The sequence below is a fragment of the Sinohyriopsis cumingii genome, chromosome 6 (genome assembly GCF_028554795.1).
Source record: "Sinohyriopsis cumingii isolate HCF-2022 chromosome 6, ASM2855479v2, whole genome shotgun sequence".
NCBI lineage: Eukaryota > Metazoa > Mollusca > Bivalvia > Unionida > Unionidae > Sinohyriopsis > Sinohyriopsis cumingii.
This window is the reverse complement of record NC_142966.1, coordinates 104,811,388-104,833,145: the sequence shown is the minus strand read 5'-3', so window position 1 is coordinate 104,833,145 and position 21,758 is coordinate 104,811,388. Positions and strand designations below refer to the sequence as shown.

At 36.0% G+C, this 21,758-nt stretch overlaps 1 protein-coding gene across 2 annotated transcripts in view; it reads left to right on the top strand.

Annotated features, from left to right (window-relative positions):
* The window catches only part of LOC149797626 (uncharacterized), a 103,263-nt gene that overhangs the window by 68,680 nt on the left and 12,825 nt on the right, over window positions 1-21,758 (top strand). Inside the window, exons 18-22 of one of the 2 annotated variants that reach the window (XM_089962520.1) lie at window positions 954-1,058; window positions 9,155-9,268; window positions 16,750-16,884; window positions 18,234-18,325; window positions 18,949-19,082. In XM_089962520.1, coding sequence (XP_089818646.1) covers window positions 954-1,058; window positions 9,155-9,268; window positions 16,750-16,884; window positions 18,234-18,325; window positions 18,949-19,082 — 580 coding nt within the window. Of the gene's footprint in view, window positions 1-953; window positions 1,059-9,154; window positions 9,344-16,749; window positions 16,885-18,233; window positions 18,326-18,948; window positions 19,083-21,758 lie in introns of both variants that reach the window. The other variant, XM_089962519.1, reaches the window with a different exon arrangement.

Here is a 21,758-nt window from a genome sequence, read left to right as displayed (position 1 = left end):
TTTTATATCCTAGTATCCAACCAAATTAATGCAAACATTTTGCCACTTATTTTTATTTAATATATTACACATATGATCCAGCAGTGCATTCATTTACTGTATTTTTTCATTGGTTCTTTGCATTTGTCTGTCTCAAACAGCTTTATCAGCAAAACTAGCAAAATGTTTGTGATTGACTATTAGCACATGTACATGACCTGAGATGACCCATCATGAAATTGTCACATCTGTAAATTGCATTTTCTTTTTTGAGGTATAGCTCTTGCTTAAACTTGTGATTTAATTCTGGTCAATTCTTTGTTAAAAATTGGAACACCTATCAACCTCCAAGAAAGTACCTGTCATCTGGCATATTTGTATTTCCCCTCCCCAAAGGAATCTGACAGGATGAATGAGATTTCATTCAGGCTTGTTCATTTAGTAATAATAATATTTCATCAAAATGTTACATATAATGCAGAGCTCCAGATAAACGGTGTACATGCAATTTTTTTGCAAACAATGCATATTGAAGTTTCTCAATGTGTTTAAATCACTCAAAATAATATCATTTTGACCATTTAGTCAAAAGTTATGAGTGTATTATTCCTGCCATAAACACAGTCTGTGTTGTATAATGGCAGATTTGATTAATGTATCCAATTGGGACAATTTCCAGATGTTTGTGCACGTTCTGAATTATTGTTCTTGACAGCTGTGAGAGCACTCAAGTAGAGCCATTTAATCAAATTTACTCTGCATTAGTCATGGTCATTAAGCTTTTGGATGCATTCTTAAAGTCATATTATGTCTTGAGGACTAAGACTCAGTTTTGTATGTATGATAAGTTTGTGTTTATAAAATATTCCACCAGATATTCTTAAAAATAAGTTTTAAACCAGGTAGTAAAATGTCCAACTTTAAAAATTCTTGTCTGAAACTCGGCTAATGTATTTGTTTTTGTATAATATTAGTGTTAATAAGAAGCAGCGAGACTTACTAGAAGAGATGGACCTGTTAACCAGTGACCGAAATGACATTGAGGAGCAACTCCTTACACTCGAGCCTGAGTTAGAGAGGTAAATTGTACATTTATATTTTCATGTAGATGTAAAGTATGAATTAATATGTATATAGATATCTGCCACTGAGTTTGACCTGAGGGTTCATAATCTGTTTTCAGAGTGCACACACAAACATTAGTACACAAATATGTGTTACCACTATTTTTATTTTAGGGAAACTACTTTTATTATATACTAAATATCTGAAAAATGGAGATTTTAAACCTAAACAAGAAAACATACTCATGCAGTATTTGAAATTCCAATGACTGAGTAAAGCTTATTTCACAAAACTGCATGACATCAAACCAATCAGAATTGGCCCAGTTATATAAGAATAGTGAATGGTAAAGACTATTTCAGAAGGGGTTAGGGGCAGAAGGCACCTTTTATTTTCACCCACCAGGCATAAAATATAATCAATATCACCATCCACCTTGGATGAAATTTTCATTTCTTCAGTCACCGCCATGCTTAAAATTTATTTGTGGAAATTCACCTTAGTCTAAATGCATATTAAGTTCAAAGGCATTCCCTAAGACAACTTGCTTTCAGGAAGTTTTTAGAATCTTGGGTGCAGTATATAGTGTTTCCCTGAGACAGCAGATTTGTTTGAACCTTTATAGCCTTTGTTTCCTCTGACCCATCCAACCTCAGGTTAGATATTTGGACATCTGTTTGGGTGTGGGGTCAGTATGCATTGCATATCAAAAAGTTGGAATTCATTTCAGATGCAGTGTCAGCATACAGTAGCTGCTTACAACTGGGCCTAGCAAACTTAAACAACCTTACATAAAGATATACCTGCATCAAAACAATAGGAGAACCATTTATTTTCACAGAAATTGCGAGTATAGCATACATTTTCTGTTAAGTCCACTGACAGATGAGAAACTACAGCATTGAAGAAATTTGACATGTTACATGCCATTTACACTGCTAGTCATGTGACTACCCAACTCTTGCAAACAAAGACCCAATAGTTAGGTGTTACCGATGAAAACCTTTTTTTTTATAAAAAAGGACGAATAATTTGCAACATATACAGACCTATCAATCCTTATGATCTGACTGTAAGTCTCACGGAAATGAATCTTAATGTGCTGACTTAGGTAGTAATAGCAAAAATTAATTATAGAAATATTGTTTTGGTAAAATCCAGATTCTGGCTTGTCTGTATTTGATTTTGGTCTGGGTTTTGTATTAGAATCAGTGGAATTGTTAAGTGAACCAGACTAACATTACAGGAGTACCTTAGATGCTTTAAATTATACATATTTTTCATGCAAAACATGTGTATAGGATTTACAAAAAATGGTGTCCTACAAACAATACCTGCTCAGAATGAAAGGGACAATAATCCTCCTAAAATGTTTGAACTGCACAGAAGAATCAAAAGGAATATTCAGAAATCTTGGGCAAAAGCAGGATGGGCAACAGTTGTGTTTATTGGGCATCATGTTTTGATTTACACGTGTCTGATATTGGGAAAGATGATTGCCATCATCACGTGAAAATGAATGAAAAATGCCAAGGATTATGTCAGGTTGATGGCAAGAAGCCATTGAGCTCCATGGGGTTTGGAACTGTAGTTTGTGAAACTGTACTGGATGTAATTAAGTTTTAAGTGTACTTTACAAACTTTTTAGTTGAATATAATGTTTACCCTTTCTGTATCAGTATCAGATTTCACTTCTGAATTTTTAAAATGCATGTTTTCCAACTAGACAATATTAGTACATGCTGTTTTATTACACCTTACTGTAAATTGGTCTAACTTACAGTAAAGTATTGACTACCTTAAGGAGAAGGTTTTGCTTGGGTTGGCAGTTCTGTATTTATTCCATGAACAATGGCCCAAAACTTTTTGATGTCATAGCAAACTGTAGAAAGCCAAATTCAGCAAACAGATAGCACTTGTCACTGTGGTGGTCATGTGATGAGTATGGCTTTCTCCAGGTTTTCAATAGGTTTTTGTTAGTTCATGGAATAAATTTCACATTTTACTTGCTTGGGTTCTGTGTTTGCATTAGCTTATGACCAACAGAACAAATGCATCTTTTGTATTTACTGTTATACCTTGATCATGAGGAGATGCATCTCATTACAAAAGTAGGTCACTGAGAACTATATTTCATACTTAACTGACTTGGTTTCAGTCTGTTCATCCCACTACCTGGTTCTGGGCATCTCAGTTAGTACCATAGTCATACACCAAAAGAATGTCATTGTTAACAACATTATTTTTTGCATTTAATTCATGACCACAAAAGCTTTTCATGTCTTATATACATCATACTGTTATACTTGGAATCATGAACTTGCTGAAGAATGCATCTTGATAATTATTACACCCTTATTGCAAAAAGAGGTCTTGGTGACCTTTATTCTTGCTTTAGCAACTTTTTTTCAATTGTTTGGTTAAATTTCGCTTATTGGGTACTGTATCTTAAAGGCATTAAACTATAATTTGATACATCTTTTGTAAGGACTAGGCTCTTAAACCATCTTTGCTAGCCAAGATTCCAATATGTTGACCTATCTACACCTTGTTGAATGGATCAGATATTTCATTGCTTTCTGGTCTGTGAATTTCAATGGATGCAGCAACAAGCTGCCACAGTCAATCAAAATCAAGTTATTCAAATTTTAACACTGTTCCTCAAATACATCTGTACTGGCTTATCTCTGGTACATAGTCATACTTTCGATGTTACACATACAAAGTATCCTTTTGAAGTCAGTTACCGACACCATTTTTGGCTGATGCACAATGTGTTGTTGTTACATATCAGGCTACTGATGATCCATGTTTTGGACTGGGAGTCATTGTAAATGCACCAGAATAGGGAAGGGTATTGGATTCCCTCCCCATCCACCCCTGTTCCTCTTAATCATTTCAATGAAGTGATTTGTCTTTTCCATGCATGCTGCCATGGAATCTGGGCCTTGGCCACATAGGTTGGTGTTGCTGGTCCCAACAACATCTGCTTATAAAGTGGAGACAAAAAGGAAGGAAGGAGGCTTGTCTTCTTCTCCCAGACACTTTAGGTTGAGAAGTGTTCTTGTCCACCTTCTGAGTCAGCCACTAGTGATAGTCTTCTAGCCCTGCATGAGGAGATAAAGTGCAAGGTCACAAATTCCTGCCTGCAAGATGCAAGAGCAGGATGATGATATCTTGCCAGTCTTAGTGGACTCTAATGATTTCACTGAAGAAGAGGCTAAAATGGTGCCTCCTGTCTTCATGTTCCCCACCTGTTCACTCAGGCATTGCAGGATAAAGAGATCTGGTTGTTCGATAAGGCAGTAAATAAGTTTATTGCCATCTACTTTGGGATTTGTATTATAAGCCCTTAGGTTCAGAGGACACGAAAATCCTCTCCACTTTAGAGAGACTCCATGGGCTGACTCACACCCAGATCTTCTACTCCTACATTTGGCTATAGCCAATTAACTTTCTCGAAGGTTTGGAAAGGGTTAAGAGTATGCTAGACAGCATAAAGGGTAGTCAATCTTCCTCTCTATGCTGACAGTTTTTGTCTCAGTGGTTAGCTGCACAATACACTCTACAGCTTAAGCTCTCAAGCCTGTAACCACCAGCATGACCCTGAATGCTATGGCATCACAGTTGCTTATTTATGCTTGAAGCATTGGAACTTAAGGCTAGGTTGCTTGTCACTATGGCCTCACATGCAGATCTTTTCTCTGCTGCAAATTTCAGTTTTCTGATGGCGGAATGTGTATCTCCAGCCATCCTACAGTATTTGCTGTGGGCAGTTGCCAAAACATCTAGACATACCTTATCTTTGGTCATGATGCTGTCATTGGAGATACCTCACCTCCAAAGGGATGTACTTAGGTACACTTCTGACCAAAACCAATTAGGCAGTGTGTTCATCCTAATCACCCCTTGGGGCCATCAGCAAAGTTCTTTAAAAGGACACAGCTGAATCCAGGTAGAGGTCCCAGTTTAGATCTCTGCCTTACCTGCCTGGAGCTATACGGGACTGCCAAAAAGGCTCAATGAGAAAGTGTTTGGGCCCCTCTCCCTTTCTAAGGAAGGAGGGCAGTGGCCCAGGGCATTTAATCCTCTCGTGTGAGGCATCCCTCTTAAATTCCTTTAGGTGCTCAACTAAACCTTTTTTCAGAGGTTTGATCAAGCCTATTGGATGATGGGTGAGTTGTTGCAATAATAAACAGAGGATACTGGCTTCAATTTTTGGAACATCTTCCTCTGACAATAATCCCATGCTTTTAACACCAGTCAAATCTTGTGTGGTTCAAGGAAGGTGCACTCCCTCCTATGGAAGGGCACATTCGAAAAAATGATAAATGGTCAGTCTCTGGCTTTCTATTCCTGATATCAGAAAAAATTGCAAAACATTTTGGCTGCTTATTGACCTTTCTGCCTTAAATTTCTCTGGGAGGAACCTTTCAATATAAAGATAGCAATCTCACGAATGCATTAAATCCTGGTGACAGGGTACCTTTAAATGCCAAATTTAATGCATAGGAAGTATCTGGTTTTGTCTGGACCATGAGATTTTTTTTGTGTGCTTTGCTCTTTGGCCTAGCCTCCACACCCAGATCCTTTTCCAGAGTAATGGGAATAATTGTCACTTATTTAAGGTCACTGGGGATCCCTGTCTTCCAATATATAAATGATTTAATGATCAGACAAGATCTAATCTTTTATTTTAAAAAAATGCATGCAGTAAAAAAAAAGAAATCCACCCAAAAACTATCTCAGTTACCCAACTGGGCCTTCTGTCCAAACCTGAGAAATTGGAGCTAGTTCCATCTTAGGGTATCATACTTGTGGAAATAAATATTCTCATTGGTCTATGTTCTGCTGAACAGTGTAGACAGAACCCTGGTCCATTTGAAGGAACTGATAGCCAGGACTTCACTGTCACCTTGCCTTCATCTAATCCATATGGGGACCATCAACTTGGCAGCTGAGCTAGTTCCTAGTAAAGGGCAGCCCTTCCAAACTCGCTTTAATATCAGGTTCTCTAGGAGTCCTGCCACTGGATCATGTGATCATCCTACAGCTCGCATGAAATATTTTGAGTTTCAGAGCTTGGTGTTCTGCGTACTAATGCTTAGATGGATTCAGTCATGCATTCTTTGGGTATTTGTCAGAACCACCTTATGAACTGGTGGATGAAGCTTTCTTTGAGAACCTTACCCATAAGACTGTTTTCTTGCTGTCCAAGAAATGAGTTTCATGCCTTCTCTGTGGCAAAAAGAGTAATTATGTCTTAGTTTCTCTTCTTTGCCAACCTGGATTTCTGGCTAGGAATCAGGTATTATAAGAGCTCCACTACCTATTGATATTCAGTCTCAGTCTTATCTGTACTGTAATGATCAGGACAGACTTTATTGTCCAGCCATGGCCTTAAGAATATACTTGGCTGCTTCTAAAGGGAGGAGATAGGGTTGGAAGCTTCTTTTTCTCCCAGTTAAATTAATATTTCAGCATCCACCATTTCCAGGTGGATTGTTCTCACTATCAGAAGAGCTCTTTCCTTCACGAGAATTAATTCCCATGAAGCAAGGGCTATTGCTTCATCTGGGTACCTATCTAAATCACTCTTCATACAGAATCCGTAGGGGACCTTGAAAAGCCTTGAAAAATGAATTGCTCCTTCAGTGCCTTGAAAACACCTTGAAAATTCTAAATATTGTCTGGGTACCTTGAAAAACCTTGATGTTCTTGAAACCAAAAGGAATTAATAAATAGTTTTCATTTTATGGAATTAAATGAAAAAGGAATTTAAAGGAGAAAAAATAACAACAATCTCTTTCTAAGTTTAAGCCAGAACGGACATTTTTCCAAACCTGGCCGCTGCACAGTCATACATTTTAAATTTCCGATTGTACAAAGCCTGGATGAAGAAATTGTTTAAATTTGAATCATTTGCTTCGACGTGGCTGGCTACTGATTCCAACTTCATTGGCTCGATTGGATTATGATATCTTTCTTGGAAAGCTTTGCAAAATGAAAATTATGCCAGAAGGACATTGATTTGCTTGCATTGGAAGAAAGAGATCCACGGTCACATGCAGCTGAAAGAAACAAGCCAAGCTCTTGTAATGGCGCTTAATACAGGCAAAACAAGAAGCCTTCAGCATGAAATCGTTTTTGACGAAAGAGGTATGACTGTGAACATAGAGATTCAAGTTTTAAAATAGGAACTGCAGATAGTCTTAATCATGAAATTAGTTCAGTCTGGTTCTGTTTTGGGATTGAGTGGAAATAGGACAGACAATAATTGCAATGAACATGATTGATCAAAAAATATAGAATACACCTAAGCTGAGAGAAATATTAATATATCTAATACGAAATAGTTTAAAATATCCAAACTCTTTTTAAATAAGCAATAATATAAAAAAAAAATATCTTTACTTTTTTTTTGTTTGTGGGGATGAGTGAAAAAGAAAGGAAGGCACTGAAAAAGACATTGAGACAATGACAGCTGCTGATGATGACTATGCATTAAACACAAAGATTGATAGGAAAATTTCCTTTATCATGACATCAAAATAATTTGAAAAAAAGTGAAAAGAACAAAATCACTGAACTTAGAGCTCTTGAAAAACAGCTTGATGACAAGCTACAAGAACTGAAAAATTCACTCTAAAATATTTTGGACTTTGTAAATAGTGTAGTGTAGACAGAGTAAAATGAACTTTGTTCAGCGACTACATTATTCTGATGCCCAGATATAGGATGTTTAATATTAATGGGAAAGATATCAGTGATCATACTATTGACTTCATGTTTTGTTTTTAAAAAAATAAATTTGCAAGAAATGTTCCTCGTATGGAGGAATAGTAGCTATAAACTTGTGTTTACATACAGTTTTATTTATGTATCCTTTAAAATTAATGTTATAATGCACCTTGAAAAACACAATTTTGAACCTTGAAAAACCTTGAAACCTTGAAAATTTGGAATGAAATTTGCTGATGCAGGAGGTTGTGGGTTCGATCCCCAGCCGAGTCATACCAAAGACTAACAAAAATGGTACTAACTGCTACCTCGCTTGGCGCTCAGCATTAAGAGGTTAGTGTTAGGACTGGTTGGCCTGGTGTCAGGATAATGTGACTGGGTGGGACTTCATGCTACATGTCTGCGGCATGATGCCCCAGTGCTAGACATTACTATAAACTGCCACACTGCAGACAACGTAGTGATATGACTGAAAAAATTGTTAAAGCTACATTAAAAATCCAAATCACACACACACATACTAACCCTGTTCATAGAAGGAGAGTCACCATCTTTGCACCAGACCAAAGGTGGTGGGGTGTTTTGTTGTTGTTTTTGGGGGTGGGGTGTGAGTGCCTATTAGCGAAAGCAAAATGGGACATAATCCTCATACAGTCTACAGAAAAGGACACAATTACCATAAGGGCAAGTACAGTACAGTATTTTTATACCAGTTTTCTGAGGTGCTCGGTTTTCCTCCAAATTCTGGATCTGGAGGGTCCTTTGACAGAGGCCTAGATGACCACTAGACTCAGTCAACACAGCCTACTAGATTTTCTTGATTTGCCTGTGAAATTTTGTAGGTATGGAGATTTCAGTATTCATTTCCATAGCTGGAGAGAGGTCACAACCATGCGACCTTGGCTGTGTTTTATCAGTTAGGAGAATGGGTTATTGTTCACATGGGTAATCAATCCCTCCATGCGAGCAACCCTGTTCAGATATTGTTCAGCTTAAAAATTGACAACACCTCACTATGTCATGGGGAGCTAATGGGCAACAGTTGTCTTTTTTTCTTTATGAAATAGATGGGAAAAAACTATTTTTCATCTTTTTAATAAGGCTTGATTCAAGAAGGATTAGGCTTACATCCGTAATATTAATGTGATTGGGTAAGTATTTTCAGATAAACATAATTTACTTAAAATATTGCTTTTAATATGTATCTTGCATTTAAAGAGTTACATTCAAGTTTTATTCACAGTGTTTCACTGATTTGCATGTTTGAAGTATGACTTGCTAATCATAAGGGTAAGGCAGTTTGCACTATATTGTGTATTAGCAGAAACCGGTGTCAGGTGCTTACAATTACAATTTATTTCTCTTTTAGCAAAACAAAGATGTGTAATGAATTACTCAAAAAAAATTCCAAGCTGGAGCAAGAGTTATTTAGTGCTGTGAAGGAGGGCTGTGATTTTGAGGAGCGAGCGGAAGCCCTTCAGAGGTATAGCAGCTTTCTCTACAGCAGAATTGTAACCCTGACGATATCAGCTCATAAATTCAGCAAGAACACCACCAGGTGAGGCACTATGGGAAAATGTTTTTGTTTCCCATGTTGATTTTCAGAGAAAGAAATTAATTTTCCGGTTGATTTGCCAGTAACTATTTATTTTGATGTTATAATGTTTTTTACCCATACATGATTTGATTTGTAAAGTACAATTAATGTAGAGAATATCAAATCTCCACATGTTTCTGCAGAATTACATTAATTTATGCCTTTCAAGAAAATACCGTAGAATGATTTTCTCTGGATTTCTGCCACTTTTGCATGAAGTAGATTAATTTGTTAGAATTTGTAGATGGGAAACAATTACATTAACCATACTGTCTTACAAACAGACATGGAATAATTTGGGGTCACAAGCTGTTCCCAATGAATGGCATATGAAACTTTTAAGTTTAATAATTTAACCCAGAGCTAAAATTAAATTATTTAGATTTATTCATCAGGTCTTTATATTCATTCAAAATTAATAGGGTCTTCCCTTTCAGACAGATATGACCTTGACCTGTTAGTTTGTGCCTTCTCAACTAGCAAGAATATTCCATTTCATCCAGAAGATTTATCTCCAAGGTGGAAATCACGCATTTCAAAGTGAATACTAATATGCATTCAAAAAAATTCCATGGCTGGTATATAGACTAATCAGTGTTATTGTAGAACAGAGTTTGGTTCATACTTAGCAGTTCGTAGTCCTGTAGTGTAAAATATTAACCCTGATACTTAAAATAGGAATGAGTTGACATATTACTGCTTGAATATGTGATGCATGTTCCAGGTCAATCAATCCAGGAACTAGAGGCCAGATTATTTGGTAACCCGAATTGACACTGTTGTACACATTAAGTAGCCCGTAATGACACTGTTGCATACATTAAGGTCTAATTGCTTTAGTCATACTATACTTACTGTAAATGCCTTTTTCCTAATTGAAGTTTATCCCATCCCAGTCAAATACTTGAAGTTTTCACTATGTTGAACACCATTTCAGTTAGTTGCAGAGTGATGGTAGCCAAGGAATGCTGAAGTCTGTTAAGTTGCAGTTAGTTGTTTTAATGACATTGCCAGATGTTTTCGAGCATATTCTTTTCTTTAAAGAAAATATAAAAGTTAACAGACTAGAGCATTCCTTGTCTATCATCGCTCTTCTGTGAACTCAGATGGTGCCCAACAATTTGCAAAAATTCAACCACCTGATTGTGATTGGATATACTTCAATATGATAAAATAAACACCACAATTAGTATAACTAAAGCAATTAGATTTTAATATCTGCAACAGTGTTAGTGTGGGCTGTCAGTTATGTGAAATATTCCTGAATTTTTGGTCTCTAATTCCAGGGTCAGCTGATTCCAGAAGACAAACACATGCCAAAAGTATAATCATTATGTTTGTTTTCACCAAATTATATTTTATGCTTGCCTGTATATCAATTACACATTTTTGATACTTTAAAAAATGAAATTAAAATAAAGCAATAAAAGGTGTTTGTCATTTATAATATTATCATTTTAATTCAACTCATCAAAAAAATTTGAGAATATTCTAAAAAGAAAGACTGCTGGGTATGAAAAATGAAAGAGCTAATTTGTCCATTATAGTTCTAATGTACTTTCCTAATTTTCTGTTTTTAGGAACTGTTTTTGTTCCATTTCCAAGAAAACAAGGTTTCTTTAAATTTGAAACATTGCCTTGAAAATTGATTACATTCATAGTGAAGTTAGACATTGGACCAGTCCCATACTTTTAAAAAAGGTGACACCAGATATTAGGCCTAAGCGAAACTGGCTTTTTTTATTTGACTTTTGGATGAAAATTGTTAGAGCAGATGGATTTTTAAACTTTAAAACATGTCTGATCAGAAAAATGAGAAATAAACACTGCTTTTCAGATTTGTAAAGAAGAATATGAGAGTGATAAAATACTGTATTGATGTATTATACAGCACTTGGATTGAGCAGTTTGTCATGTCCATGGCACAATTTGTGGACTATCATTATGGCAAAGTTAGAAATGCACACCAGTTAAAGTGAGTGTTGAGACTAATAATTTTTCAGTATGTTTTGTGTTTCTATTCTTGCTCTAATCCACAAGGATTTTGCAAAGTATCTTGACCTGAAGATCCAGGTTAGTAGTAAAAATAAATGTACATTTTTCATACTGTGTTCTGTAATTATGGCATGTAATATATTAAGTACAACATCATAGCCTCATTGAAGTGGGGTACTAATATTAGTATTTGTAATAATTGGATTTTATGCTCATATTATACTAATTTGCCACTTATAATACAAGAAATTAGGCTTATACCTCTTTTGGGTTTGGGATTGTATACATCATGGCATAACTTATGCAAGAAGCATGATGTCAACCCATCATTAATATAAAGAAAAGGGTATTTGTATAATTCCTGGTTTAATATGGTAAAATGTTGATTTTTGCACATTAAGCTCTTTGTTTTTTGTTGGATTTTTTTTCTCCAACTTTTCACAGTGATTTTTCACACAAAGGAAAGCACCATCTGGGAAATATAGATAAAGCTTTAATTTTATTTTCACTTTCAATACCTAGGCAGCAGTTGTGTGTTATAATAATTTTACTAAAATATATACATGTAATGGTAGACATTACCATTACCGCTCCAATGGCCTAGTGGTTAGAGCATCCACCTCAATCCCTGGCCGAGTCATACCAGAGACTTACAAAAATGGTACTGACAGCTGCCTCGCTTGGCGTTCAGCATTAAGAGGTTAGTGTTAGGACTGGTTGGCCTCGTGTCAGGATAATCTGACTGGGTGGGACATCATGCTACATGTCTGTGGCATGATGCCCCAGGGCTAGACATCACTATAAACTGCCACATTGCAGACATCGTAGCAACATGACTGGAAAAATTGTTAAAGCTACATTAAAAATCAAAATCACATCACATCACACAGACATTACCATTAAATACTCAAAACTGTACGTCCACAATTGTATAGCTTTAACAGTGGGTGAAACTTTTCTAATAACAAGATGCATAGCAAAAGCATCTCACTGCTCAGAGTCACTTGCTGCTGGATTATGTAGTTGAGAATCCAAGTGCTTATGTGCATTTTTGAGTGGGATTTGTATTATTTTGGGAAGAAACACTACACAATGCTCAAAAGCTTGGCTGTGCACTCCAACAATTATTTTAATACTGACTAAACATAATATTTAATTTTTAATTTGCGATTTTTAATATGTAGATTTCTGTAATTCTTTGAACATAATGTAATCCTATTTTTTTTTTGTTGTTTAATGACACTTTTAAGACAGTATTGGCTAGATCAATTGAAGGAAATGGAAGCTAAGTGCCTCTCCCAATGAAACAAGGCAGCTGATCTGAGTGGATGAAAAACATCTGAAGTTGAACTTTTTCACAAGGGCAGGAATAAGGGGATTGGATTGAAGGATGAAACTATATGCCAGTACTACATATCAGTATGATTGCATCATGCAACCTACAATATGGTTCATTATTGATATGGATATCAACTTGAAAATTTGTCATCTTAAGAAGGATTCTTAGTGGTAATGTGGTAATGTTTCAGGTGTGTTGTCATATGTGCTCAAGACATGTAAGAAATTTTGCAGACAGACCTCGACCATTTTTCATCCTTTACAGGATGACCAAAGTACTTCCAAACGGATGACCTGCAGTAGTTAGCGATTCTGATTCAATCTTTTTGGCCATTTCAGACTGCTTCATTTAATTGGATGCAGGATCTGAACCCTGCCAGTAATTTTGCATTGCAAATGTCTTTGTGATTAGGATTAGTGACCATTAGTTCTGTTTGCCGGTTCCACGCTTGTACTGCTACATAGCCCCCTCTCGCCAGGAGAAAATGTTGTCTCTTTAATGTAATGATTTTGTGAAGAACAAAAAAAACATATTTGTTCATAAACTGTGACACCTTTTTTCATGTCCTCCATTAAATTTGGTAGACATTATGATGTTGTCTTAAATACAGAAGAAACATTGCAAAGAAAATCATATCTAAAATAGATCATGGTACAGGCAAAAAACCCAAAGGAAGGTGGTATTTACTGAAAGCTGTTATGTTATTTACATTGGGTTTTTTTTTTAAAGATTTTTTGAGACTGTCAGCCAGTTTAAAAAAAGAAAGTTTTAATCCTCTTATATTTGATCATGGAAAACCATAAATTAAATCCTCTGTTATTTCACTCGTACAACCAGTCTTGGATTATTTTGATTCATTATCACACCACTATACTTTCCTGTCAAAATCTTTGGTTCTGTGAAGTGGGTGCTTAATTTCAGTCTTAAAAGCCTAGTTTTCATATCTAGTTTTCCACTTTTTGTTTCTTAACATGGTGAGTGTCTGATCTGACCCTGTAGATCGTGGATCTGTATTGATGCATTATTCAAACTTCACAGAAAGAAGAATTCTGTAGCTTTCATGTATGCATTTATTAAAAGATTAATTGACAATCACTAAGTTTTGTTCAGTTGGTGCTTGTAAGAGTTTACGTTTTTGATCTGATCCCTTTCAGATGTAAAATATTAAATAAAATTATATGCATATAAACAGTTTTTATGTGACACGATACTATTAATGTAGATTGTGTTATAAAATAGCATGGAACTGAAAGTTTACGTGTATTTGTTTCTAGTGATATTTTATTGATGCTGTTTAATTTGGCCTATTCTTTTTGCATTCCATTATTTCTTTCATCTGTGGCATGTTTTGGTTGGGTGATGAGTGCTTCACAGCCCTCTGAAAAGGCTTTGTTTAGAAAATATTTCACTTGAGAGATTGAAATACTAGATTTATAATATTATATTAGTCAGCTGCATGTTTTGTCACCATGAGTTTCACAAGAAAAACTATATGTACATGTTCTTCAGACATGCTTTTCTGGTACGGCAAGCAACACACATTCCTACTGTCTCAAGTTTTGGAGCAATGAAACATTAGAATGTTTCTGGCATATCTATCAATGTCCATCAGCAATATTACAAGGGTTAGATAAATACAACATATTAAACAGTCAAGCTGAATCATCAAAATTTGCTTTTTTTCTGCAATTTTTTAAATCAATTTCCTGAAAATAGACCTGATGAAAAAAAAGGGAAACCTTATTATATATCTACTCTAGCCAAATACTTAATCTACATTGTATCAATTGAATCCCCCAGGTGAGGTGGGTGGAGAAGAATGGCAATCTGCTTTCTCAAGTATCCCTTTTCTCGACTGTTTTTCATGAAAAGGCATCAGAAATGGGCCAAAGAGAAAAATCAAAAAACTTTTTTGCATCTGAACCAACCACACATCTTGCCTTCAGTATTCCATTAAATCGTCCAAGAAGTGTTTGTGAATAAGCTTAAATGAACTGAATTCCAAAATTATTCACTTTTTGACATTCATAAAAAACTCTAAATGTGCTATCATTAGTATTGCAGTGTTGCATAAATAAAAAAAGATGCTCCAGACAGTGTGGCGGAGATGTGATGATATTGACACCAAAAGTATCCCCATTATTGATAACTTTTAAGAAATTTACCCATAAAGTGATCCAAGAAAAAATCTGTAACCGTTTTGCACATCTGCCCAAGCCCTACATCTAGCTTACAAAGTTTGAAGACTGTGGTTTGCATATTTGAAATAAATGGAATTTTTATTGTAAGGATTATACATATATTTTGCTATCATTAAGTATGCCAATATTTAAATTTACTTGGCACTATGTAACCATGATTTCACTTATTTGCCATTAAGCTTATATACACTTGTACAAAGTGATAATAAAATCCTTAAAGTAAATTTGGGAGATGTGGTGACAAGCTTTGTGACAGATGAAAAGATTGATGAATAGACCAACATGTGTGGCCAATACAATATCTGCACACTTTGCTGAAGTGGGGGGATAAAAACAGGGTGACTTTAACATCTAGTGTGACTGCATATATTTTTTAAATATTTTTTTATACATAAATGCATGTACATAATGCAGCACTCCTTGATGGAGAGATTCAAAATAACAGAATGTGCACAAGAAAATCTTTACATCTTCTGTCTTCTCCTAATAACCAAACTCATGCATTCACCTATAAGAGCTTGGGGGAGTAGGGATATTATTATCATTATAGGAATAAATTACAGAGGTAATCAGCTGTGCTCAAAACTTTAAATTACTTTTTCACCAAAATGCAGTCTTGGCTTTTGGTGTTTTCAGGATAATGCACTTAATACCAAACTTACCATAATTGTCATGATGTGAATAACTCTTTGAATAGGTTATGGACAGTGTGGCAGTGGTATCAGAGCACACACACACATTTTTTTTTATAACCTGTCCCATTCAGTATTTCACTAAAGTCATGCACTTGTTATAAACTTGCTTATATACTCCATGTTATATTTAAGGCTGTTCCATGTAAACATGCATGGTACTCAGGGCAGGCAGTTTTAAAAAAATATATGTCAGGGTACTTTTGATTTCACAGGCTTCATATTAAAATTAGTACCCCACTTTAAAAGTGCCTTCCATGGGTCCCATGTATGTTTTAATGGAACAGTTCTTATACAAACTGTCCTAAAGAGGTTGTTACCACTGAAAGATCTTCATTAAACTTCCCCCTCTCTGCTATATACTTTGTTTATAAATGTTTGGGAAATGTTGGACATTGGTTATGACTTCAGAGCCATCCGTTAGATATAAATTTGCAGGGTGAGTTGCTAATGTAGGCGGTGGGTTTGAGGGACTTCCAACAGGGATACAGTTACTAGTTGTTCTTTTTTTAAGTATCCGGGTGTAAAGTTAAAGTTGCTAGGTAAAAAATCACCCACCTCCCAACTGATAAGGAAAGCCCTGTGACTTATTCATATCCCAGAGACTTTTTCCTACCCCTGAAAACTTAAGCCCTGGGTCACAACATAGAAACTATTGAGATCCCCACCCAGTAATCATATACCCTTATGAAACGACAAATGTACATATTGTCAGTAACCCTAGGGTCCATAGTCAGCCCCAGAAAAGAGCAAGTGGATCATAACTTGAAGCTTTTGAGATCCCCTTCCAATAACCACATACCCAGCTTGGCTACAAAAAGACAGATTTATACATGCAACTGACAGTGCAGCAGAATCCATCCCCACCTACAGGGACATAGCCCATAGATCACAACTGTACAACTATTGAGATATTTACTGTTTAACAACATATAACGTGTACTTGCATCTGCCTTCCTCTCACTGGTTGTCATTGTGAACCTAAAAACTAGTTGTCCTGACCTTGCTACCATATAGATATACTTATGGGATATGAAAAGACAAATACAGATACAATGAAAATATACACAATATTTCTTACAGAATTTTGTTCATGTGGAGAGTACTTTCCATTCTCATCATTTCCTTCATAACTGATAGGTCCCAGAAAAATATGGAACATCTCATGGCAGAACAGAAACTCCATTATGAGGCAGAAATAGAGAATCTAAAGCATCAATTGGGAGAGAGTTGCAACTCTGAGGAAATGGAAAGGATTAAGGAGGAATCAGAGAAGTAAACATACATGTCATTCTTTACTTTGTATGTTTGAGAAAGAGAGCATTAGTTTCTCTATAAGGCGAGTTGATTGTTATGACAGTTATGTACTCTTAAACTTGACAAAATTAACTGGTTTTGTGTGACTTTGTTTTATATTTGAAGGACTGCACCAGTTGACCCATGAGATGCCATATGAATCTTATGTTTTTTCAGAGTGAGAAACAAAATAAAGTTTACATTAAATGTTAATTTTTCCTTCTGTATGTTCAAAACATAATGCACCGACTAAAGAATATGCAAAAGTCATGCGATAACCAGTGCCATGTGGCAAATTGTGCAGTCCATTTAGTATTGGGAACTTTTGTGATATGACCTTTAAAAAGTATTCTGCAGAAAATGAAAGATGGTTATCATATTCTTTGAAAATGTTTCCACCAGAATTTTTTAATTTAAAAAAAAATACTATCTGAGTACTTCGATCAAAGGCGAATAATATTTGTGTTTATGTATATATTGCTCACTTTTTTCATCACTTGTTTGGGACTTGAGTTGGCCAAGGGGTCTAAGGGTTGGTCAAGGGGTCTAAGGTTCTTGACATTACAGATTACTGGATGTCAACTCTGCATGGGTCTCAGGCTCGAGCGGTATGGGTATTTGAAAACGTTTGCCAGTAACTTCCCATTGCACAGTGGTTTTTCCTGGGCTCTTCCTGCACCAGATATAATGGTCGCCATGTGCAGAGAAAATGTCAATAAGTCCATCACAAGAACATCACCACTTTGTACATTCTTGTGTTGAAAAAATATCTTGAGTGCTTAATCCAGTATTAACCATCCGCATGCTATATAAATAAAGTCTGATGCTGCAAGACTGAAACACAAATGAATCAATCATGTTATAAAATTGTTTGATATGTTTAATAAAAGTTATACAGTTCATAGCTTCATCCAGTCTGGGTTTAAAAATCAGGCATGCATTTTACTTGGTGAAATTATTATTGAATACAGTGAGTCATCCATTGGAAATTACTATCAATTCATTCATTTTTCTGGGTATCAGTTTTGTGGTTTCGCAAAATTTAGATTGTTTATTTATTTTAATTTGATTAGTGAATTTTAATAGATAAGTGTATCAATATAACAGTGACGCCTGAATATGTACATCTTTGTGTGTATAGGTGTATGTGTGTTAGTATATTTTTGTCATTGTGTGTTATAGTGCATGCATGGGAGTGTGTAGATTTGTTGCTCTGTTGCAGTGTCTTCATTAAACTGCAATGTATGTATGCTTGATGTAAACAGATTGTAAAGTCGGATAGTCCAGCCAATGTAATATTAATTATGTGGCCTCTTTTATTTCTGCAGGTGGAAGCAAATGTACTCCGAGCTACTGGCTAAGGTAGAGCCTTTCATGGAGCAGATTGAGAACTATGAGGTAGAAAAGCAGGCTCTTTTAGGTAGGTATTTAGGTCCATATCAACCATCTTTACTTTTCTATGAGGTACAAAAGCAGGCTCCTTCAGGTAGGTATTTAGGTCCATATCAACCATCTTTACTTTTCTATGAGGTACAAAAGCAGGCTCCTTTAGGTAGGTATTTAGGTCCATATCTACCATCTTTACTTTTCTATGAGGTAGAAAAGCAGGCTTCTTTAGGTAGGTATTTAGGTCCATATCTACCATCTTTACTTTTCTATGAGGTAGAAAAGCAGGCTTCTTTAGGTAGGTATTTAGGTCCATATCAACCATCTTTACTTGTTTGCATGAATTAAAATATGCCGGGGTCTTCAGCACATAAACTAGAAGCATAATGTAATTTGCAAGAAACATGAACTGAAGGCTGCAATACTTAAAAAGGGAGGCTATTTTTTATGTCCATGATGACATTGTGATGTGAACCAGTGAAGAGTTTTGTTTCCTTGATATGGTTTGATATGATTTTCACACTTTCTTGTAATGTTTCTCATGCAATATTTTCAATATGTTTATGTACATATGTGAGAAAGTTTTCTGCATAGATAAAACATTTCATATTGGAGAAAATTCCTGAGATCGTTTTCTCTACCTCTTTCTTTCTATAGGTCAGAGAATGAGCACCCAGGCAGATCTGGAGAAGCTTAGTAAGGACTATGTCAAACTCCTTGGTCACCAAAATCAGAAGCAGAAAATTCATCATATCAACAAACTGAAAGAAGAAAAATTTAATTTGCAGAAGGTACCTTGTGTTCTTGCTTTGTTTCATATCCTATCCAACTTTTCAGACAGTCCTCACTTTCTTACTTAGTTCTGCTTCCAGATTCTCTACTTCTCCAGCTCCATCTCCAGCCACTTTTAGAATTACTGCATCTATTGATATATTAACCTACAAAAAAAAAAAGACCAGCCCTCTTTTAAATAACTCACAAAATTTGGTTCAGTAATTAACATTCTGTATATAAAAGACAAAAGCATCATCAGGGCTTTCTCTGTCCACCATTGGCTCTCTCCAGATTTCAATCTGACTTTCCACGGGAATCATGTACTGGTCTTTTACATAGATATGGCAAAACTTGGAATTTCTAAATCTTTTTTTGTGCATATGGATCCTGCTTCCTTGCCCAAAATGAAGCAACTGAACTGCAGTTCTGTAGTGATGGGATCCATGCACAACTTGGTATACTTCAGAAGTCTAAGCACGACCTAGGCTTCTCCTGAGAACCCTTTAACAGACAGACCTGTGATTACGTCATGTATGATGTGTACTCAAAAGGGAACCCTACTGACAGACAGACCTTTTTATCAGTGTGTACTCAGTAGGACAGGTTAAAAAACGTATGGAAATGGGAATGGCTGGAGCAAAAATCAATGGAACTTTAGTTGGTCAGGTTATAAGAAAACTGAACACTAGAGGACTGGCATTTTGTGAACTCTGCTCTACGGTAATTGCGGTGGAAGAGTTTAGAAAAGCACCCACAAAAGAAGCTGCATAAAGAAAAATTGAAGCCCAGAAGGTATCTGGAAAAAGTGCAGATAATTACTATAAGAAGAAAGATTTCTTGCATGAGAGAACAGATGTAGCTGTCTGTCAGAATATGCACACTGCATGTTGCCAATACAAGCACCAACTTGAAAGGAAAAAGGCTCTCATTAAGAAGGAAAGGAAACGATTACACATTGAGCCCAAAAATTCAGTCAAAAAGAAAGGCTAAAGAAATCTTTGCCAAAGCCGCAAAAAGAGCTTGACTGGCATATCAACAGGTTGTGTCCATTGGAGAAAAAGACAAGTGAATGTATGGGATTATTTGTATAAAGTTGATGTACATGGGTGTTTATTTTACAGATTAGTTATGAAAAGAGAGAAGTATAATATATTTGCTGCAAAAAATTTGAAATTATTGTGACTTTATTACGATGTGAACATAGACATGCTCATGAAATAGCATAAGCACCAGTAGTATTGGAGAACAAATTCATGTGAGAATGTGAAATTATTCAAGTCAAGTTGAACATTTTTGGTAAGTTTGCTAGTTTTTCAAATTATTTTATATATTATGATCATAGGTTGCACCAGGAGCAATTTTTTTATGATTGTAAAATGCATTTTTGGCCAAGACCCCCAGGACTCCCGGATCGGGGGCATTTCTTCTGAAGACCCCAGCATGTATTTGGCATTCATGATACAGCCTTGCTGTGGTTCAAGTCCTACTTGGTCAACAGGACACAAATTGTATCTGCAAATGAAATACACTCTAGCCCAGTTGATCTATGTTGTAGTGTTCCACAGGGGTCTGTTCTTGAACATGTTCTCTTCATTCTGTACACTCAGTCGCTCTCAAGTGTCATAGATCATCATCCAGTGTCTCACCAATTGTACGCTGATGACACCCAAATATACAAATCTAGCCACCCAACTGAAGTTGATGCTACCATCCAAGGTGTAGAGAGGTGCATTTCTGATATGAAATCATGGATGACATGTAACAAGCTGCAGATGAATGATGATAAAACTGAGGCCATTCTGATCACAACACAAAGACTTGTCTCATTCACATCCTTTACCTCAAACAATAAATATCAGCAACACCAACATTAAATTCACACAATCAGTTCGAAACCTAGGTGTTACTCTGGACCGTACTCTCACATTGCACCAACATGTCATGAACATATGCAAGGCTGCATATCTTGAGCTGAGATGCATCAGCTCAGTTCGCAAATATCTTTCAGTTGATGCCACTAAAAGACTTGTGTGTTCATTAGTACTTTCAAGACTGGACTATTGTAACTCAATTCTGTCTGGTTCATCTCAATATCTGCTCCAGAAACTTCAAAAAGTTCAAAACACAGCTGCTCAGATCATACTTAGGGTACCACAATCAGAGCACACCTCCCCGCTGCTCTGTACCCTACACTGGCTATCCATTCGATCCAGAATCAAACATAAAATTTGTTCTCTGTGCTACGTTTCACTGTCGGACTCTAGTCCAACATGCCTATCCGACCTCACCCATGTGTACACACCAGCAAGATACTTACGCTCCTCTTCTGACAATCGTATACTCGTTATTCCCACTATGAAAACAAAGTCATATGGACAGCGTTCTTTTGCATACCAGGGCCCAGCAACATGGAATGAATTGCCCACTGAACTTAGACACAAAGACACAGTGATCACATTCAAAAGGGCTCTCAAAACTCACTTATTTCCTACCTTAAATATTCTCAGCATGTTTTTTTAATGTTTTCTAATTTCATGGTATTTGTTTTTGTAATCATATCATTATGTTTTTTATCTTATAGGTGTTGTCTAATGTTGTAAAGCGCTTAGAGCTTCTAAAGATTAGGTGCTATACAAAGTCCTCATTATTATTATTATTATTATTGGAGAAAGGCCCCCAAACCCCCCTTTCAA